A 19,949-nucleotide genomic window follows, 5' to 3' on the forward strand; every position below is an offset into this window, starting at 1 on the left:
TTTTTCAGTGAAAGCATGCAGACATATAAATGTATAAATATGTCAAAAATGTGTATATATTTTTTTCACAGGATTTTATTTTCCTCTAAAGATTTTTAAAATGACCTTCCTCCGTCCCTGTCGTCCTCAGGCATGCACACCAGCATCAGCGAGATCCTGAAGGAGAAGAGCCTGAAGCCGTCTCGCCGCAGCCTCCCCTGCCTGGCCCAGAGTCAGACTCATCCAACCAACCTCAACCACTTCCTGTCTGTGCCGCTGAGCCCGGAGCCCAAACCAGAAGTCCAGGGTCTGAGTCAGAGCATCAGCACCTCCTGCAGCCTCCTGCACCCGCAGACAGGTCAGTGTGAGAGGAACCTACTGACGTCTTTCTAAATCTGTTAGTGGATAAGATGCTTCAGTCGTGAGTTTGCATCACTGATAAACTTATATATGAATCAGCTTTGTACGCAGCAGTAATGTGGTCATTCCAAAGTTGAAGTTCTTTTCCATGATGTGTTTTCCATGATGTGTTTTCTACTCTGTTTATCTACAAGGACGCCTTCAGGAAATAAACATCATGTCTGTGATGCAAACTGTTTATTTTGTCTGTATGCCGTGTTTCATCATTCGCGCCATACTCTGCACAAACTGTATTGTTGATATGCTCAACAGGAACAGAGTTGGTTGCAACACAGATTGCCATGATGTTGGCGACATTTACGGCACGTGCACAGTACTGATTTAGCAGATTGTGATAATGCTGCAGAGGATTTATAAAACGCAGTCACGTGCATCTGATGCACTTTCAGAGGCAGTGAAAGTGTGGGGGAAAGCCGTTGCAAGGAAACAAAACCTCAAAGTATGGACTACGAAACCAAATGCCTGTTGGAGAGGGAAGATTATTCAGTCGTATTAACATCTTCAAGACTATTCAAAGGCCATTGACAGTGAGGGCTCTAGCGCATGCAGCCCTTCCACATGTTGGTATTTTCATCACCTTGAGACAGCCTTTGCCCAACCCTTTGGTATTTCGCTGCTGAGTGTGGTGTGCAGAATAATGGAGATGCAGTTTCATGCAGATTAGGTAGCACAAGGTGAAGTGTTGCTATTTTGGTGAAGCGTGGCTCTTTGTCATTGTGCTGAGAATAGACATCTGAGGAACAGGTTTTCTCTTGGCCCGAAAAAGAGGTGCAGACAGAAGGAGAGAGTGAAGACAGACCAACCAGCTTCCCACCTGTCTGCACCGATAGATGTGTTTTGATTGGTTTAACTAAGCTGGATACACTTCTGCTGGAGAGTTAACCCAAAATGTGACACAAGTTTAGTTTTACTATTATTGTACTAGATTAACTGTAGCCTACAATTATGTTATTACACACTGTAAACTGAGAATGCTTCAATAAATTCACATTGCATGGCTCCTTACTGTGTGAAAATACAGCACGATCCAGCAGCGTAAATTCAGACTGCTTTGGGTTCTTTACAGCGCCTCATGTTGCCAAAAGTTCTTTGTCATTTTTTTGACACTTTTATTACCAAATACAAATGGATTGTGTTGGCTTTCAGTGTGGAGAAAAATCACATCGATGTCTGAAAACAAGACACATCACTGCAGTTGCTCACACCTTCCTGGACTAAAGCTGTGCACTTTTCATATTAGTTGTACGGAATTAAATGTTTTTTTCATCGTTAATTCTGATATTCTGGATTATTTGTGGTGATTAATAGATATAGTCTTCTGCTTAATTGTAATGACATTAATAGCAAGCTGCTATTGTGACTTTTCACTATTCTGTGGCGATTTAGCTATTGTGAAGATTATCAGTTGTGATCTCCAGATAGACAGACGATAGGACAGCATTCTCTTAATCCCAGCCTGGATCAAGGAAAATGCTGATTAATATAAAACTAAAGAAAGAATGGGAAAAAAACTAAAAAAACATCACAGCTAGTGATTTTGCATTAAAACTTTCTGTCCAAGGCCCAATAATGTTCTAACGGGTACTAAAACACATTGTTATCTAGAGGCTCGAAATTAACTTCAGTTACTAAATGAAGCTGTTAAGTCTTGGTGCTTCCGTGGTTTAAATGAAGTGCTAAGAAAAAAGCGAATAAAGCTTTTTTTCCCACACATATTTGCCATAATATAAAATGTTAGTCACTGATATTGTTTGAATGATTTCGATTTTTTACACCTGATTTCAGCACAGCACTATAAAGATCTTCTAAATGTAGAAACAGCAAGCTTACTGCCGATGAATTAGGCTCATTTGACCGGAGAAATGAGCCAAACTGTCACATAACATGCTGTGCTGTGAAGTGAATCTCCATATAGCTATGGGGTGTAGACTATCATGCCATTAGTGCATGTATTATGAGATTTAGACATGAGTGAGATGGATTGTTATACCCACTAAATCAACTTTCCTCCTCACAAAAGATATATACATTCTGTACCACGTTGACAATAGAAAAGCCTCCATATGTTGTGTGGCTCGTCAATTGGGCAGACGTCTTGTTTGTTGCAAAGACAGGCAGTCTGATAAGGTTTCAAAACTCTGAGCATCTAGAAAGTTATTTCTTAGTACATTCTGCATTTATGTCTTTCTTTACAGTGTGGGTTTAACAAAACTTTATTTTCTTTGTGCACATCAGTGGGATGAAAAAAGATTCAGGAAGGAAGGAAACAGGATTGGCCCTCTTTCAAAATCGCTGCATGGATCTGTTAAATTGCATCAAGGTGTCGCTCTCAAGCTGGCGCCCATATTTAACTTTGATTTAGCTTATTTCAATGTTGGCAATTGGATTAAGGAAAATATTGACTTGACCAGCAACAGAAGACTCGATGCAGATAGGATCCTTTTGTTGGTGCGTTACCAGTTCAATAACCGTCTCATTGTCTTTGCTGTGTCTGTGTGCAGCAGAGGATGGAAAGGATCAGTACGTGGAGGAGTCGGAGGTGACTACGTGCGAAACAAGGGCAGACGAGTCAGTCCCGCTCCAAAAGCCTGTCACCCGGGCTAAAGTAGAGGCCCGCACAGATTCACTTCAGGTAACACGCTCCCACTAATCCACAATTATTACCACGACTGTTCATACTGTTACACTGTAGTTATTTTATCACTGAGAAGCTTCAAACATTAGCAGGCCTGTGTTTATCATCCCTACATCTCAAATTCAAGTATGAAACATTGTGTACAGGGAAAGAATCGAGCGGGGTCCTCTGGACTGTTTTTCCGAGATGGGAAAAAGCGTATTGACTACATTCTGGTTTACAAGAAGTCCAGTCTACAGGTGGAAAAGAGGTGCACCTTTGAGAAGAATCTACGTGCTGAGGGGCTAATGCTGGAGAAGGAGGTAAAGAAACATGTTTGGTTTTAGAAGACTTACATTTCCTTGATTCCTCAATTCAGTTCTCAAACCCCTGTTTTTCTTTTTGATCTGAAAGCCCTCGTTGACGAACAACGACATCATGTTTGTGAAGGTCCACGCTCCTTGGGATACGCTTTGCAAATACGCAGAGCAGATGAACATCCGAATGCCTTTCAGGTAACCGTAGATAGAGAAAAAGATTGAGGCTTTAACTCTCAGTTCTTTTTCAGTGGCTGGCGACTCCCTAACATGTCTTTTTTTTTTTTTTTTATTCTTTAAGGAAAAAATGTTACTTTACGGACTGGAAGAGCAAAACCTTGGGCAGGTAAGTAGATTTAGGGTACAGGATTGTTTTTCTCTGTTGCTCTGTGGGGGCAGGAAGCTGGATGCTTCAGTGCCTCAAATAAAATACGTGAGTGGCAAAGCTGCGAGGCTTGAGTCGTGATGTGAGCTGTGGATGGTGTTTCAATACTTAAGTTATCAGTCACCTCAGAAGAGAATGTTTAAATGAAACCGTCGTTGTCCTTTTGAACCCAACCGCTGAATGAGCATTAATTAATCCAGGATTGATCAACCCTTTACACAGACCTTTCCAACCTTTTTAAAAAAAGCACAGCATCCTGCAAGTCAGGCACATTGTTAAGAGTACAATACTGTAGCATTGACAGTGCTTTTCTATGAAAAACCTGTAATCTTTCAGTCAAATAAATGGAGCTGCACAGGCTGATTAGCATACTATTTTTAGAGAGACGCACTTGCGCTTTGATGTGATGTTCAAGAGTTTACCAAGCTCTGCACAGGACTCCACATTTCCATCTCTTAATCTCACTGGAATGCAGATGCAAACAGTCTAACAACAAATCAAGGAAACAAGTTTATATCAGCCTGTTTTGTTTGAAAGACCTTTCATTAACATACTGCGTATGTATTTAAATTCTAAATACTTTCTTTTTTTTTTTATTCAAAAGTCTTTTTTGCTTTAAAGGCCCGAAAAAAAATGTCTTAACATTTACTCAATTATGATCTTACTGTGGGTGATGCTGATCCTACATGAACGCAGCATTTTCTGTGAAATTTATAGCAGGTTTTGGATATCATTCAGATTCTTTTGTTTTGCTTGTGCTCCTCTCACTGGTTCATCTGAGGACAGTTGTTTCTTTAGTCCACTGTCAATCAAATCTGGTCAAAACACACACCCACACTGTCCTGATAAGGCAGATTAGCGGAGTTTATGACTGCAAAATTCTTAATAGCAAACATCCAAGAATGCGTTGCTTATTTAGTCATCAGTATTTACTATTATAGATAAATATATTTGATATAAACCACGATTTGAGGGGCTGTAAACCTGTAGTTGATGAATTTCCCAGCATTATTCCAGTAATGAGAGGTAATGGAAATGATTATTAAGCCACAGCCATGACGTTAATGTGTAAACTTGAGCCCTTGTAAAGCTTTGAAAACATGGTGTGACTCATATTGCTTCCACCCTTTGCTTATTGATGATAATAACCATGATAGGTGGAACCTGACAAAGTAACTACAATAAATGTGTAATTGTGTTTTATGATACTTAACCATGCAGATTAATATACTCTATCAATAAACTATTTATCACAAATACATTATGGAGTAGACAAGTTGAAGAAGTTGACAACATGGATAATATTAAATATTGGTAATATTGTTATTTCACCTTGACAGACAGTATCATACGCACATTTTAATGGTCGTGCTTGGATGACACACACACCTACACACACACAGAGCAGACGAAATTCACACAAACAAGAATCACTCGCCCACCTGTCCAACTGAGAACAAAGCACTTTCGTGAAAGTGATCTTAGTCATTGTGAACAATGAGGAGCATTATGGTTTCCTCCGAGCTCCTGCAGTCACTAAGCTGTTGCTCTAAAAGGAAAAATAGGCTTTAAGTATTTACTAATGGTCCGTCACTAACTCACGTCCCTGTGAAGCTGAACAAATGGACCGTGTGCAGGTAGTGACAGCGTGCTGGGTTGATATCATTACTTTCTGTACAGTACCTGTCCCCTTCACAACAACATTCATAAAATGCTCTCTGTTTGCACCCAGAATTCTCATTTATATTCATTTAAGCCATATCAGAGCACAGCCTGACAAATTAGACCTCTCCACTAAATCTGGAGAAGCAGTGGGAAAATATGACTCAGCCAAGTGATGTTTAGCTCTCGGGATGTTAATGTTGGTCTGTTGGTTGGTGCAACAGACTCCGTTGTTCCAAACGGAAATATCTCACAACTAATAGATGGATTGCCATGACATTTTGTACACACAATAATGGTACCCAGAGGATGGATACTGACCTTTGTGATCCCCTGACCTTTTGGACTAGTGTGTTCTTTGAAATTTGGTATAGACATTCATGTTCCCTGCAGGATGAACTGTAATAACTTTGGTGATCTCTTATATTTTCATCAAGTCAAAATTCTAATTTGTACAACACTTTGGTTTGTGACCAAACCCCTGCAAATTAATGACATTCCCATCAGCCCCCGCTGTACTTAGTGTTTAGTGCTAATAAGCAAACTTACTTACAAAATTAGGTTAGTTGACTGAAATATTTTGACGTAATCAGTTTCCACAAAGGTTTTGAGTATTGTGAACTTGTTCGGTTTTACGGTGTAAGTAAAGCCTCACATGGCTGCAGACTAAATCATGACTGGAGTATCAAAAAAAGTGTATTATACTTTTAATTTAATTTAGCAAGCTATTATCCTGGATCAGTGACTCTCAGGCTCATGAGTCACGAGCAAAGTGAAAATAAAAAACGAGTCTGCAGCGTGATCTGCTTTCAATACGTGCGTGTCATTTTAGTGGGTGTGAGGCGGTGCGAGCTTGTCAGGGTTGTGTTGGGGGGGGGGGGGGGCGACAAAAGGTTAGGAGCCACTGTTCCACATCAAAGAAAACAATCTTCATGTTAATCTGTGCTGTTAATCCTGTTTTCTCTGTACATCCGTGCAGCAGATTTCATCTGAGATGTCGTCAGATAAAAAGCTGGCTTCCCCGAAATCCCATGAAGTTGGACAAAGAGGCCTTGCCTGACCTGGAGGAAACCGACTGCTACACAGCCCCCTTCAGCAGAGTTCGCATTCATCAGTAAGGAGGACATGCACTCAGTCATTCATGCCATCACAGAAACTTTCGCACATGATCGGAGTGTCTCATAAGGACAGCATCTGTACCAGTAGTGTTAGATGATATTTATTCTGCTCTGTATCCGTACTCCCCTTCTTATCCATTACATCCATTCATGTCCTGAGCTCGGGATGTGGAATTTAGAAACCGGCTGTCTTGTATATTTTATAGCTTTGAGTCAGAACTCAGAACGATAAAGACAAGCTGATCATAAATAAGATATTGAAATACAGCAGCAGATTCTCATTAAATTATTTTTCTCCACCGTTCCTACCTGTTTTATTATTTTTCATTTTGATGAAACTTTGATGAAAGGCCTCATCGAATCTCATTTGTCAGTGAATCATTTCCCCTTTCCCTTCGCTTGTCAGCCTTGATGCTTCTTTTTAAAATAACGATGCTGGAATGAACACAAACCTCACACCACAGATTAAGTTGTAATGAGCTTTGCATGGTTATGGGCTCAGCTCTCACTACCATCTGTGACTGGATGATATCGATTGTTACATGATGAATAACTGAAGGAGTGTGCCGTCAATTTCCAGCTTCACTATCAACAATATAGGGACCTTCTTCTCCAATTCCACCAGAAGCAGGATAGTTCATCATGTGCTACAGCGCACCAAGTATGAGGATGGAAAACCAAAGATGGGTAAGGCACCACGCTAGCTGCTTTCTCCTCTTGATCCTCACGTACTAAACAATATTTCTAGTAGTGTCCCGTTATAATGTCTGGGGGTATTATGCCTTTGTTTGCCTTTGTGAGCTGCCGCTGAGCTGTTGGTGTCGTCCAACTTGTGGCTGATCCCTCCTATCCTTTCTGGCTGTTGTTTTTCTTACCAAACTGCCCGTCCACTCCCACATCTACTGTCTTGTCTGACTGCCACAGACATGTTTTGCTGATTAAAGTTTGGCCTTTGAAGGGCTGGAACGGATTTCACATTAATATTTTATAAGATCAGCTCCGTCACAAGAGTGGGAAATCTTTTTCAGATCCACCCCCTCCCTGCTTGTGCTCTCACTATCTATAGTTTCAGTCAGGGGATGACAATGCAAATGAATGCACTATTGTCCTGTGATACATAACATTTCATTCACTACTGCCTCATACAGTAAAGTAGCTGCAGTCAATTCAGTCAGTTTATGGCATTGAGTAATTTTACACCAAGCAATTATGGTCCAGCAAAAATGTTTGCAGCTATTTGAAATTCTAACCTGAGTGTTATAAGCCTCTAATGGGCTTGTCAGTTACATAATGCAGTAAATTGTTATGACTGTGGAAAAGTGGGTTTAAATGAATATCTCATTGGACCCCTCTCTCAGTCATCACTGGTACTGAATTTTGAATGTGGCGTCCTTGTGCTTTACTGGCTGCATCCTGTAACGTGACACGGTTTATTCTACTGTAGGTATCAACCGGTTATTGGGCAACAACACATATGAGGCTGCGTTTCCTCCTCATGAGGTGAGAAGATTTTTTGTTGTGTTGAAAAACTGTAGGGATTTACAAATTGTCAAACTGTAAAATTCCTTCTGCAATGAAGAGTTTCCTTCTCTTTATCTCATCAGGGTGGTTACAAGAGCAGACACCCGATTAAGACGCACGGTGCCCAGAACCACAGGCATCTTCTGTATGAGCGCTGGGCCCGCTGGGGAATGTGGTACAAATACCAGCCTCTGGACCTCATCAGGTAATCAATACAGCATCATGAGCTGTTGTTGGACACTAACATGAGCTCTCGTGTCCTGGTGATGAGCTTTGTTCTGTCTTGCTTGAATAGTCTCAGTTGATTATAAAGATATCCAGGTACCTGATCACAGTCTGCTGCCTGAACAGGCTTGTGTATTGTTCCCCGACACCCTGGTATGTCTGGACTGAAGGATATACAACATTCAGAGCATTAATATAGCAACAAACTGTTATTTGTTATGTAAATATATAGTGGAGTAAAGTCTACCTGTGCAGATAATGAAGTTGTGTCTGTGTGTGTTGTTATCCGAGCTTCTAGCCCGGCCGTGCATGCTTTTAGTGCATAAGTGCATGTGAGCGTGTCCCACTGGGTAGCACATAGCCACAGCTCTGCACTGCTCTTATATGGTGGTTACAGCTGACAACACCATCCCAACCGACAGCGTCGTCGTGGAAGGGTAGCACCCACCCTTCGTTTTTACTTCAGGTAAACGGCGTTAGCACTGTCAGCACTTTTGCCGTAGTTTGCACTTTAAGCGCTGTTGCCACCGTTAGCTGTGAGCCGCGTCGCCAAGTTGAGAGCCAATAGAAATGCTCTCAATCTCGTAACGTGCACCTTTAACTTTAGCTGTTTAGCTGGCTTTCTTTGCACCTCTGTGTTTTAATCTTCCCATTAGACCGACAAGGAATAATTTGACATTTTGGGAAATACAGTTATTCACGTTCTCGTCAAGAGTTGGATGAGAAAATTGATACCACTTGTGCACAGTACATTGCTGAATCCAACTCGTATGCTAAGCTAGGCTAATTGCCTCCTGATATGATATGAATTTGTCAGCCATCAGAGATGGAACTGTTCACACTAAGGTAGCGATCCCTTTAACAGTGGCTATAATCAATATTTTTACAACGACAATCTATCAAAGGACAATGTGAAAACAGTGTGAAAGAGCTCGCTCGTAGTGATAAACCAAGTGTGTATCAGCCCTGATCCTTAAAACCAGGAACCACTACTGGAATACTCGTGTGCATCTACACATACCTACTCTATTTTCCTCAACCATGTCCTTGAATGTTGATAAAAAATTCAATAAACACTTGGCAGTTGCCTGATCCAGCTAATTGCCACTGAGCTGATTTACTGGAGCAGTTGTGGAATAAGTGTCTTGCTCAAGGGCACCCTGACAGCTGTGGTTTAGGAGGCGGAGAGTTATAGTTGAGTAATTTCCCACCACAGCATTATACCGTGTAATTATATGTGTGCCTTGTCAGCCCAGCAGCCTCTCTCTCCATTAGGCTACTACAACCACCTCACAGTACGCTAACTACACACACAAGTATATATGGTCAGGTTCAATTAACAGTCAACACAGTTCATTGGTGAATATTGACCACACTGTCTCTCCGTCTCTTTCCCAGGCGGTACTTTGGTGAGAAAATCGGTCTTTACTTTGCGTGGTTGGGCTGGTACACCGGCATGTTGATCCCTGCCGCCCTCGTCGGCGTTTTTGTCTTCCTTTATGGTCTCTTCACTATGGACTCCAGCCAAGTCAGGTCAGTTCACACAATCGGCTGCGTACCATATAAGATGCAAATGCTCCTTTGAATTGATAGAATGCAGAATGTGTATTTTAAAACATGTATATTCTTGATTGTTGCTTTCCTGATTCATTCTCTCACCAGTAAAGAGATTTGTGAAGCCGACACCACCGTCATGTGTTCTATACAGGACTCCTGTGAGCCGTGGAATCTTAGTGACAGTTGTGTCCACGCGAAGGTCAGTGCAGTTCTGGTATTCATGTTAGAGTGTTTAATTAATAAGCTGTGTTTAAGTGACTGCGATCATTCTTTTATGTGTAAGGCAACATCAGGCTTGATTTAACATTGCTTTCCTGACTTTTTAAAAGAAAATGTAACGAATAAATACATAGATATAGATTTAGTGAATTATTATTTATTATTAAATAATATATCGTACACCAGTAAATTGGTAGAAGAAATCTTAAATTAACAGAAATTATAATGCAAGTGCAAACCTTTTAAATGCAGCAACATGTTGGTAAAAACATTGGCTATCCAGATATTGCAAGCAATCGTAGAACTTGGTGTAGCAAGAGAGAGATGCCTCCAAACAGTTGACATGTTTCTTGATTGCTCCTTCAGCTGTGCGGTCTACTGGCGTGCTGCTGACACATGACGTAGTACGCACATGTGTAATCAGACGCAAACATAGAATTTAATTGAACAGACTACTTGAGTTAGTATCCACTCAATATCAGTATCGGATCAATTCATCCCTACTGAACTACTTTATGTAGGTGCAGCCAGCAGCCGGTTAGTTTAGCCGAGCACACAGACTGGAAACACCAGCTTGCTGGCTCTGTCTAAGGGTAAAACCCCCATTTTTAATATTATTTATCATTTTTACACTACAACATTTTTACATTGTTACAATTTTTGTCCAGATTAAATAAACCAGATCCAACGTGTTAATTAGTGAGCTTTAGAGGCGCTATTAGCCAGATGTATTCGGGGGACAGAGCCAGGCTAGCTGTTTCTCCCTGTTTCCAGTGACTGGCTGCAGGATGTAGCTTCATATTTATCGTGCAGACTCGAGATTGGAATCAATCTTCTCATCTAACTCTTGGCAAAAAAGCAAATAAGCTTATTTGCTAAAATGCCAAACTATTCCTGTTAGAAATGTCTCAAGTGAGGCCCCAAACTCAAGCTGTTGAAATAAAAAATAAATCCATGTCGTAATTCAGTTTCATCTGTGAAGCTACTATTTAATGAAGCATTTTTTCAGAGCAGCCCGTCTTGTGCTTGTGTTTCTAGGTGACCCATCTGTTTGATAATGGCGGCACTGTGTTCTTTGCCATCTTCATGGCTATTTGGGGTAGGTAGAGGCTGTTTTTTTTTTTCGTTGTCCCTTTTTGTGAAGCTATGTGCTTCACTTGATACAAACCCTTCTGGAATTCAAATGTATTTATACAATAGTGTGTCAGTGCTCATGCTTCCACTCTCCACTCAACTCCTCCAAACACATTAATCTTTTCAACCGACAATTCCATACAGTAAACACACTGCAGTGCAAATACAGAAGATCTTCACTCTGTAATACATTAGTCATCGAATAAATCGTGTGCAGGTTTTACTGTTTGAGCGTCTGCACATACACTCCCAGTGTCGTCCCGATGTAATTAGTCAGATAATTAAACATTTCACCAGGGGAGACGGTATCATTCGGCTGTCAGCGTTGCAGAATTGCACCGTGATAGCGGTATCATAATATTGTAGCTATGGTTCCCACAGCTATAATATCTAAAGTAGAGTGTGAGCAACGTCTGGAAAATGTTCATCTATGTGCCAGCATGGTAAATAATCACCTACGCCCAGAGGGAACATTTGGCACATTGTGTTCTGAGTCTGGGCTAAATGAAGGCCAAGGAGAGCCGTGGCTTGGCTTTTGGCAATGTGGACCAAAGTAACTGTACTGCGCCACTGAGCGAGTGCACTCCAGGTCTGCTGTGTCTGAGCGTGTGTGTGCAAGATAAAGATGAAAAATTGGTTAGCCCAGGGGACCGAGTGTAGACATCTGAGAAGGCTGCTTTTCTCTCTCTTAAAACAAAAGTGGGTCGCGCTATATTAAACTTCAACATGTCGAAGTTGTTCTGATTGAGTATTCATATACTGGTGCTTTTTAAGACCACAATTCTGCCAGTTCTCATAACTAATTGGAGCTGAGGATTTTTTGTCAGCTTTTTTTCTTTTTTTTTGAAATGACTCAATTATTAAAACAGTTTATTTTCTGTTCATTGATTAATCAACTAATTGTTTTAGCTCGTATTTAATATGTTCAGATGTATAAAAGAGCCGTGTGAAGGCTGCACAGCACTGTTCGAATACTCGTGTCAGTTTTCGTTATACATTCTTCCCTCTGCTGCAAAATCACACATGTGTATGATATGTACATCTAATGAGAACTGACAAAAGCACTGAGTCAGTAGTATTATGTTACAGTGTGCTGTCCATCACAGATCATACATGATTGCACTGGTCTTTCCCACTGAGGTCCGCCTGTTTGCACTAATGCTACTAAGACACATTTTTCTACATATATTGGACCACTGAAGCCATTCAGCCTTTGTAAAAGCGTTTTTTTTACTGGTGTTATGCATGCATGATTAAAAAAAACGCCGGTGTAGTGGGCAGCTCAAGTCACAATAGAGTCAGACACAAAGGAAACACTGCCTCCAGAGTGAATTCTGCCCACAGAAAGTTTCACTTTTGAAGTCTTTTAACACAAAATGGAGCTTGCCTGACGAAGAAGACATGACTTTGGGTTGATGCATTGAACAAGTAAAGCCTATTTATCTGGCCGCAATGTGGTGTTTGGTTCTGCACTGTCTCCACAGTGAATGGCCCTCTGCAGTCACATGATTATCAATCATACGGTGTGATACATATCAACGTTGATCAATAATGTGATTGATTCCTGATCCCCTCTGCAGCCACAGTATTCCTGGAGTTCTGGAAAAGGAGGAGGGCAGAACTGACTTATGACTGGGATCTCATCGATTGGGAGGAGGAGGAGGTACGTCAGCAATATCCTCAAATAGATCCGACATCATTTCATTACCACTCAATTTTGGTTCTTGCAGCACGTCTTTTAAAGTTGACTCTTATTACCTGAAAAGAAGAAGAATACACAGCTCATTCGCTCATACTGGATTGTGTGTTGTGAATCAGGAGGAGCTGAGGCCTCAGTTTGAAGCCAAGTACTCCAGGGTGGAGAGAGTTAACCCCATCTCTGGCAAGCCCGAGCCTTTCCAGCCCTTCTCAGACAAACTCAGCCGGCTCATGGTGTCTGTGTCCGGAATATTCTTCATGGTAAACCCTTTGATCTTTGAATAATCTCCCCTTTTGGGATTCAGTGTCTGAAGTGCCAGGCAGTGGCTTGACATCTCCCCCTGCTGGATGAAAACAGTATTGAGAGGAAATACTAGATTTGGCGTTTCTGATGGTGTAATTTCTCCTGTTGACTGATTACATTTAAGTGATGAGTGTTTTGTTTACCTGAATAGTTAATAGGTAGCATCGTAGTTCATTATAAGATAAAAACCTCTACACATGCATATGACATCCTGTACTTTATGCTTCCTTCTGTCCATCGTCTCTGCTTAGATTTCCCTCGTTCTGACCGCAGTGTTTGCCGTGGTGGTTTTCCGTCTCATCGCGATGGAGCAGTTTGCTTCCGTCACCTGGTATTTTGTGAAGAAGAACTGGCAGTTTGCCACCTCTCTCACTGGCGTCTGCATCAACTTTATGATCATCATGTCTCTCAACATGGTGGGTGTCTGGACAAGCATCATCTGGCACGTTTACATATTCTGTCCAATAAATGTTTCATGAAACATTTACTTAGAACTTTGTTCCAGGAAATTTCATATCTACAGCCAGAAAGACTTTTTGTGGGTTTTATTGCTGAGATTCCTGTTTTCATGATTATCTTCCTCAACCTTTTCCCTGTTGATGCTTACGAGTACTATCATCTTGCCAGGTGTATGAAAAGGTGGCCTATCTGCTGACAAATTTAGGTGAGCGTTGTCCACATGCTGCAGGCATCTACACCTTCATTATTTCTTGGCTCCCAAGCATTAATTTTCTCCCTTGTCCACCCCAAACAACCTCTGTTTGTCCTCGTTCAGAGCACCCACGGACAGACTCCGAGTGGGAGAACAGCTTTTCTCTGAAGATGTTCCTGTTCCAGTTTGTAAATTTGAACAGCTCCACATTTTACATCGCTTTCTTTCTTGGAAGGTAGGCTGCCTGCCATGAACTCTAAAGTTCCTGTTTACAGTTAATTTAATGAGCGATTGTGGAAAGATGTTTTGTTTCAAACCATGTCATGACATCTGCCAAGACTCTTTTCCTTTCCCTCCTCACTGTACAGTTATTTTTTGGATCTCATGTTTCAGCTGCCTTGACTTGACATGTAACCACGCTGTTGTTTATCGGACATAATTAGCACCTTAAGTGTCTTTTTTTCTTTCCAGCGTAGACTTTATTCGTTTTTCTCTGGTTGAATTTTGCAGCTAATGTTGCCAATGTCAATCTGTTCAGGTTTGCTGGCAGGCCTGGAAAATACAATAAACTCTTTAATCGATGGAGACTGGAGGAGGTGAGTACAATTAGGCATCGTCATAAGTGGGCTGATTATTGCCTTCTGTTTTAGCATATATTTAAAATTGTCACCTAAGTCATCTTTTACATGATTGTCTGTGAACCATTAATCTCTCACATAATTAGTGGGATTTTGAATTTCATGATCATAAAACACAATTGGATGTTACACTTTTGTTATTTAAACATTTTTCTCAGTGTCACCCGAGTGGCTGTTTGATTGATCTCTGCCTGCAAATGGGATTCATCATGTTCTTCAAACAAATCTGGAACAACTTCATGGAGCTCGGTTATCCGTGAGCAACATTTTATTATAATCATTCTTTCTCTATGAACTATTAGAAATGCCACATTTATTACTTAATGCTGTAAATTGATGTGATTGGCATTTTACAAACCTTATGTCATTTCTGTATTTTTGGTCCTTTAGCTGATTAGCAGATGAAAAAGCTTTTCTCCTGCAGAAACGCATCAAATCTTCTTGTGTGGGGCTTAGTAAAAGGCTTCCTGCAGGGCTCAGTGAATTGTCAGAAATAATTGCTTTGAGTTGACAGTTAGCTACTTGCTACGTTTTCAGTTTGCTGCAGAACTGGTGGTCTCGTAGGAAGATGAAAAAAGGAGGTGGTGGAGGGCAAAATGTAGAGAATAAAGCCCAGCTTCCACAGTGGGACAAAGACTGGAATCTGCAGCCAATGAACGCCCATGGACTGGTGGACGAATACCTTGAAATGGGTGAAACATTACATTCTTTTTTAGTATTATATTTGTCTGAAGAGGGAAGATAAATAAATCAAAGCATGTCCATTATTTGAGCCAAAGTTGAGACGATCTTTCCACTGCAGTTCTCCAGTTTGGCTTCACTACCATCTTTGTAGCAGCATTCCCACTGGCTCCTCTCCTGGCTCTCCTCAACAACATTATCGAGATTCGTCTTGACGCCTACAAGTTTGTCACTCAGTGGAGGAGACCCATGCCTGCCCGAGCCACTGACATAGGTCAGTGTGATCTTTGACTGCCCCCACACCTCCCCTGTGTCTTTCACACTGTGACTGTTGTATTTTTAGATCACAGCTTTTCCAACAGTAATGCATTATGGGAAACAAACACTTTCCATTATCCATCCTATGGAGATAGATCTGTTCCCATATCCTCTGCTTCTGTACCACCATATGCAGCACCCTCCAACCGACATATGATATATGACCAACTGCTTCTTCTGGCATGTTGCCCTGTAATTAAAGGAACAATCCACCCTGAATCATTTTCAGCTGTAATGAACACATTGTGCTTCAGTTCTTCTTCTTCTTCTTTTTGGTTTAAGCTGACATTAATGGATCATACAGAGATTAATCTAATGCAAAAAAGGCAGAGGGATGATTTTTCTTCTCTGACAGTACAGAAGCCTTCATCGACTTTATTGTAATGCAGCGAAAAAACATGCGGCATTTACAGTAACACAGTTCACAAACCCCTTGCTTACATGGCTGTATATGTGTATATATATATATATATAAACAATATGTCCTTTCACAATCTCTGGAGGCTGTTAAAACTTATTTAACTAAATGAAGCATGATGAAGGAAAGTTAACAAATGAAGAAAGCCAAAACAATTACAGTTTTCCACTTTATAAAGTAGAGACAAATCATAATTCTCCTGCGGTTTGTCTGTCAGGTATCTGGCACGGAATTCTCGAGGGTATCGGCGTGCTTGCAGTCATCACCAACGCCTTCGTCATCGCCATCACCTCAGACTACATTCCCCGCTTTGTTTACGCCTTCAAATATGGCCCGTGTGTGAACAAGGGACGCCACCATGAGGATGAGTAAGCACTTAATATAACGTGTAAGCTGTAGATGCTTCCGACAGAGTGGCTGGTGTTATAGTCTTAAATATTCTCCTTTCCTCCCTCAGGTGTTTGCGAGGCTACATGAACAGCAGCCTGTCTGTGTTTGACATGAGGGAGTTGAAGAACAACAGCCAGCACAGGTACTGCAGGTACAGAGACTACAGAGCGCCGCCCTGGAGCCCAGTGCCGTACGAATTCACCCTGCAGTTCTGGCACGTCTTGGCTGCCAGACTGGCCTTCATCATCGTCTTTGAGGTAAATTCTTTTGTTGTGTGTTTACCAGCAAGGCAAACTGCTAAAACTAAATCCCCTATGTCTTCAAAAGTCTGTGAAACTACAGAATGTTTTCAAGATTCTTTTTTTTTTTTTTTATTTTAATGATTTATATGCTGGCCTAAGTGAAAACCTCACAAGCTTGATTTAGGTGATTTTAATGGTTTGATTGAATCTTGCTGCTATACAGAAGGTTGAGGAATTTCACAAAAAAAGAAAAAATCCCAAATTGCATGGTGGTCCAGCCAAAAAAAAGGCACTATGTTTCTTCTTCTTTCCTTAAAAAGATTTTCCCTTGACAACGCTACCCTCTTCAATAATTTGTATAGTGAGGAAAAACTGGCATACTGGCCCTATAAAACATTACAGGGCACATAATGTTCTTTATTGTGGTGCACACAATGTTAACCTTTGCATTTTTATTGAATGGTGCAGCAAATACTGGCAACTAAAGCGTAGTTCTATGGAAGGTAACTCATAAATGATTTACACTTCCCTCAGCACCTGGTGTATGGGATCAAGTCCTTCATAGCGTACCTCATTCCCGACATGCCTAAGGATCTCTGTGATCGTATGAGGAGGGAAAAGTACCTGATGCAGGAGATGATGTACGAAGCAGAACTGGAGCACCTGCAGAAGGAGAGGAAGAAGAACGGACGGCGTTATCACCATGAGTGGCCTTAGCTTTTACCCCGTGTCACAACCTCCCCCTGCCTGCTTATTTATGTATTTTTTCGCTTTGAGAATCTAGCTTCACTCGGCTGATACTGTACACCAAAGACACCCTCTTCTGTAACCAGATCCTCCCCCAAACCTGCCTGGCTTCAGGCTCTGAACTTGACCACTCCCACGCCATCTGTTTCACATCCAGCTGTTTCATGGCTTCACTGGGGGAAACCTGTGCAATTGGAATGTTTACTATGCAGATCAAGGGCTGCAGATCACCACTGTTCACTCTTGGCACCCATCCTGCACTCTCTCTGTGTGGCAGCTAGCACTCCTGCTTTGACTCTGTTTGGTGCAGCTCGCAGCATGGCCGTGTTTTTCTCACATGAGCATCAGCAGAGCCACCGTTCTGGCGATTATATGTGACGGAGCTACTGGCACTAAGCGTTTCTTGGTGCAAAAGAGATTCTGGTGATGTGGCTACCAAATACAATGGACACTGTTCTTGCAAAGCGACTGTATATTGCACTTGAAGCATGCTGATTAATATTTGCAGCAAGAATAAAAACAACAGCATTCATTGTATTCAGTACATTTGACAAAGAAATCTCTATGACGTCATATAAAGTGCATGGTAATTTTGTTTTGTACCTTTTGATAGACAAAGCCCCTGTCTTGATGCCTGGTTCACATGTGTCTGTACTCGCTGTGAGCTGTGTGTTAATCTCTGTTTGTGCTACTGCTGAGCTTGTCTTGAGTTGAGGAAATGTGAACTTAGTGAGATTTGATTGTGCCTACAGTTGTGTCACCAACATCACGTGTGCCTGTTTGTGCTGCACGTGATCTTTCAAGTGCGAGAAATATTCTCTCTCGTCGTCTTTGTGTGTGATCTTCTGTAAACTCTCTGAACTCTCCGGTAAGGATTTGTTTTGGATGTGAGTCACACCACACTATACCTACTCGGGTCTCTGCTAATGGCTCTGAAACACGGTATACGTTGTAATGTGACTCCCTTCATGAACAATGTATACACTCGCATGCAGGAGCTGCAAATCTGCTCTTCCGTTCTGCGCTTGCGGCCTGTTTTTCATTTGTTGTTGGAAGCCCTGAAGCGTGGTTGAAACTTGGATGACTTAGACATACCTGTGGCTTGGATGTTCAGCTTGCAAAAAACATCTCTCCACTGTTCCTCAGTCACAAAGAACACCAACATACTACAAAAGAAGTTAGCTTTTGTTGAACGCAGAGTCGGGACCTTATATTGTGGTCAGTTATGATGTCATGGAACAGCATGTTTTTGACGACAACAGGCAGCATGAGCGACGCATCCATCTGTGACGCTGAGTCAGAATCCGAATAGTTTCCTGTTTCATTCATGTTGAGATGGAGAGTTGTAGAATGAACAGCATTAATGGGGGTATGTGATGTTTTTATACTTTTAATTGTGTGCTACCAGTATGAGTTCACCTGTTTTCACCCTCAGATACTCAAAGTAACGTCCACATTTCTCAGGTGTCCTCTGAATGTTTTATATTTTCTAAGATGCAATCGAAGATGTCCTGCTTTTTAAGATATATATTTTTGCACTGCAGTGCATTTGCATGACTATGATGCAGAATCACAGTTAAAAGCATGTTTAAACCTTTAATCACAGTAAGTGTATTAGAGCGGATCAGAAATCACACAGTTCATTATGGAGACGTATGATGCAGGTCGTTGGTTAAGAAGTAATGATGCTTTCAGGTCATATTGTTCAATCCATTGATCATAACCATTTCATTTACATGAGAGAGATAATTGTTTTTAAATCTCATTCCAATTGAAAACTATTGCAGGTTTTCAGAATATCTTCCCTGCTATGTGAACATTGAAAATCTATGCATGTTGTTATCCTTGAGTTTTGAACAATTGCAGATGTTAATGTACTGGTACATTTGTACTGTAGAGTATGCATGACCTAACACCTGCTTTGAGCAGAGCTAACTCCTGTAAAGTCGTTAACAGCGTCTTAAACATATCACCTCCCCTTTTTCAGTGTTTATCCTTTTCGGAGGTCCAGACGAGACATGATGTTTCTTGATGTGACAGAATTTTAAACTGTAAGAGTATTTTCTAAGTAAGTACTCCAGACTGATTTATATAATCTGGCCTGGAGTGAATTTCAAGGAGAGTCTGATGAAACTGAACACGTGAATCCTCAGATTTGCCGTTTGAACACTTAACTGGGAATCCGAGTTCTGTTTCACCTAATGGGATAGGGGTAATTTATTTTATGAATGAATATGACCTTGGATGTTATACGTAACCAGCTACTAATCTTTTTCCTGTTATCTTCTTCTCTCTGAGAGCAATGGTTCATCTTCTCACTAGCACAAATGCTGCACAGTTTAAAAGGCTGCCTTCATGCCGTCTGCTGTTGGCGATAGCACAATATGGGTACTGCATAATAAGTAATAATGGCATGACCTTGCACATCTCTGAAAATATAGCAGTCTAGGGGATTAAGCTTTCTGTTCTATGCTATGCCTCCTAATAGGATTGTACTTGAGCAAGTGGTGTACTTGACGTTGAAGCACAGTGACGTTAGACCATATATTTAACTGTACAATAGGGTGGTATCAGTCGTGACATGAAGTGTATCAATAACATTGTTTACTTCGTTCCTGTTTACATGTAAAAACATATTGAAATGTATGAAAATAATGTAACATAAAATAATTTGGATATCACTCTTTTCTGTATTAAATCATGGATTGTA

General features: G+C 41.1%; 1 protein-coding gene across 1 annotated transcript; it reads left to right on the forward strand.

The window, feature by feature from the left end:
* The first annotated feature begins 36 nt into the window (after positions 1–36).
* Positions 37–19,949, forward strand: ano3 (anoctamin 3). The gene is made up of 24 exons (XM_076089239.1): positions 37–337; positions 2,901–3,031; positions 3,181–3,336; positions 3,428–3,528; positions 3,632–3,676; positions 6,357–6,491; positions 7,076–7,182; positions 7,940–7,995; positions 8,100–8,221; positions 9,640–9,774; positions 9,904–9,997; positions 11,056–11,116; positions 12,732–12,822; positions 12,954–13,110; positions 13,405–13,569; positions 13,781–13,817; positions 13,929–14,040; positions 14,344–14,401; positions 14,602–14,699; positions 14,981–15,135; positions 15,246–15,398; positions 16,078–16,228; positions 16,318–16,507; positions 17,027–19,949. The coding sequence occupies exons 1-24, from the start codon at positions 133–135 to the stop codon at positions 17,207–17,209; spliced, it is 2,898 nt and encodes a 965-aa protein (XP_075945354.1). The 5' UTR covers positions 37–132; the 3' UTR covers positions 17,210–19,949.

Source organism: Anarhichas minor, unplaced genomic scaffold, assembly GCF_050575085.1.
Source record: "Anarhichas minor isolate MPS153535 unplaced genomic scaffold, ASM5057508v1 ptg000011l, whole genome shotgun sequence".
Lineage (NCBI taxonomy): Eukaryota > Metazoa > Chordata > Actinopteri > Perciformes > Anarhichadidae > Anarhichas > Anarhichas minor.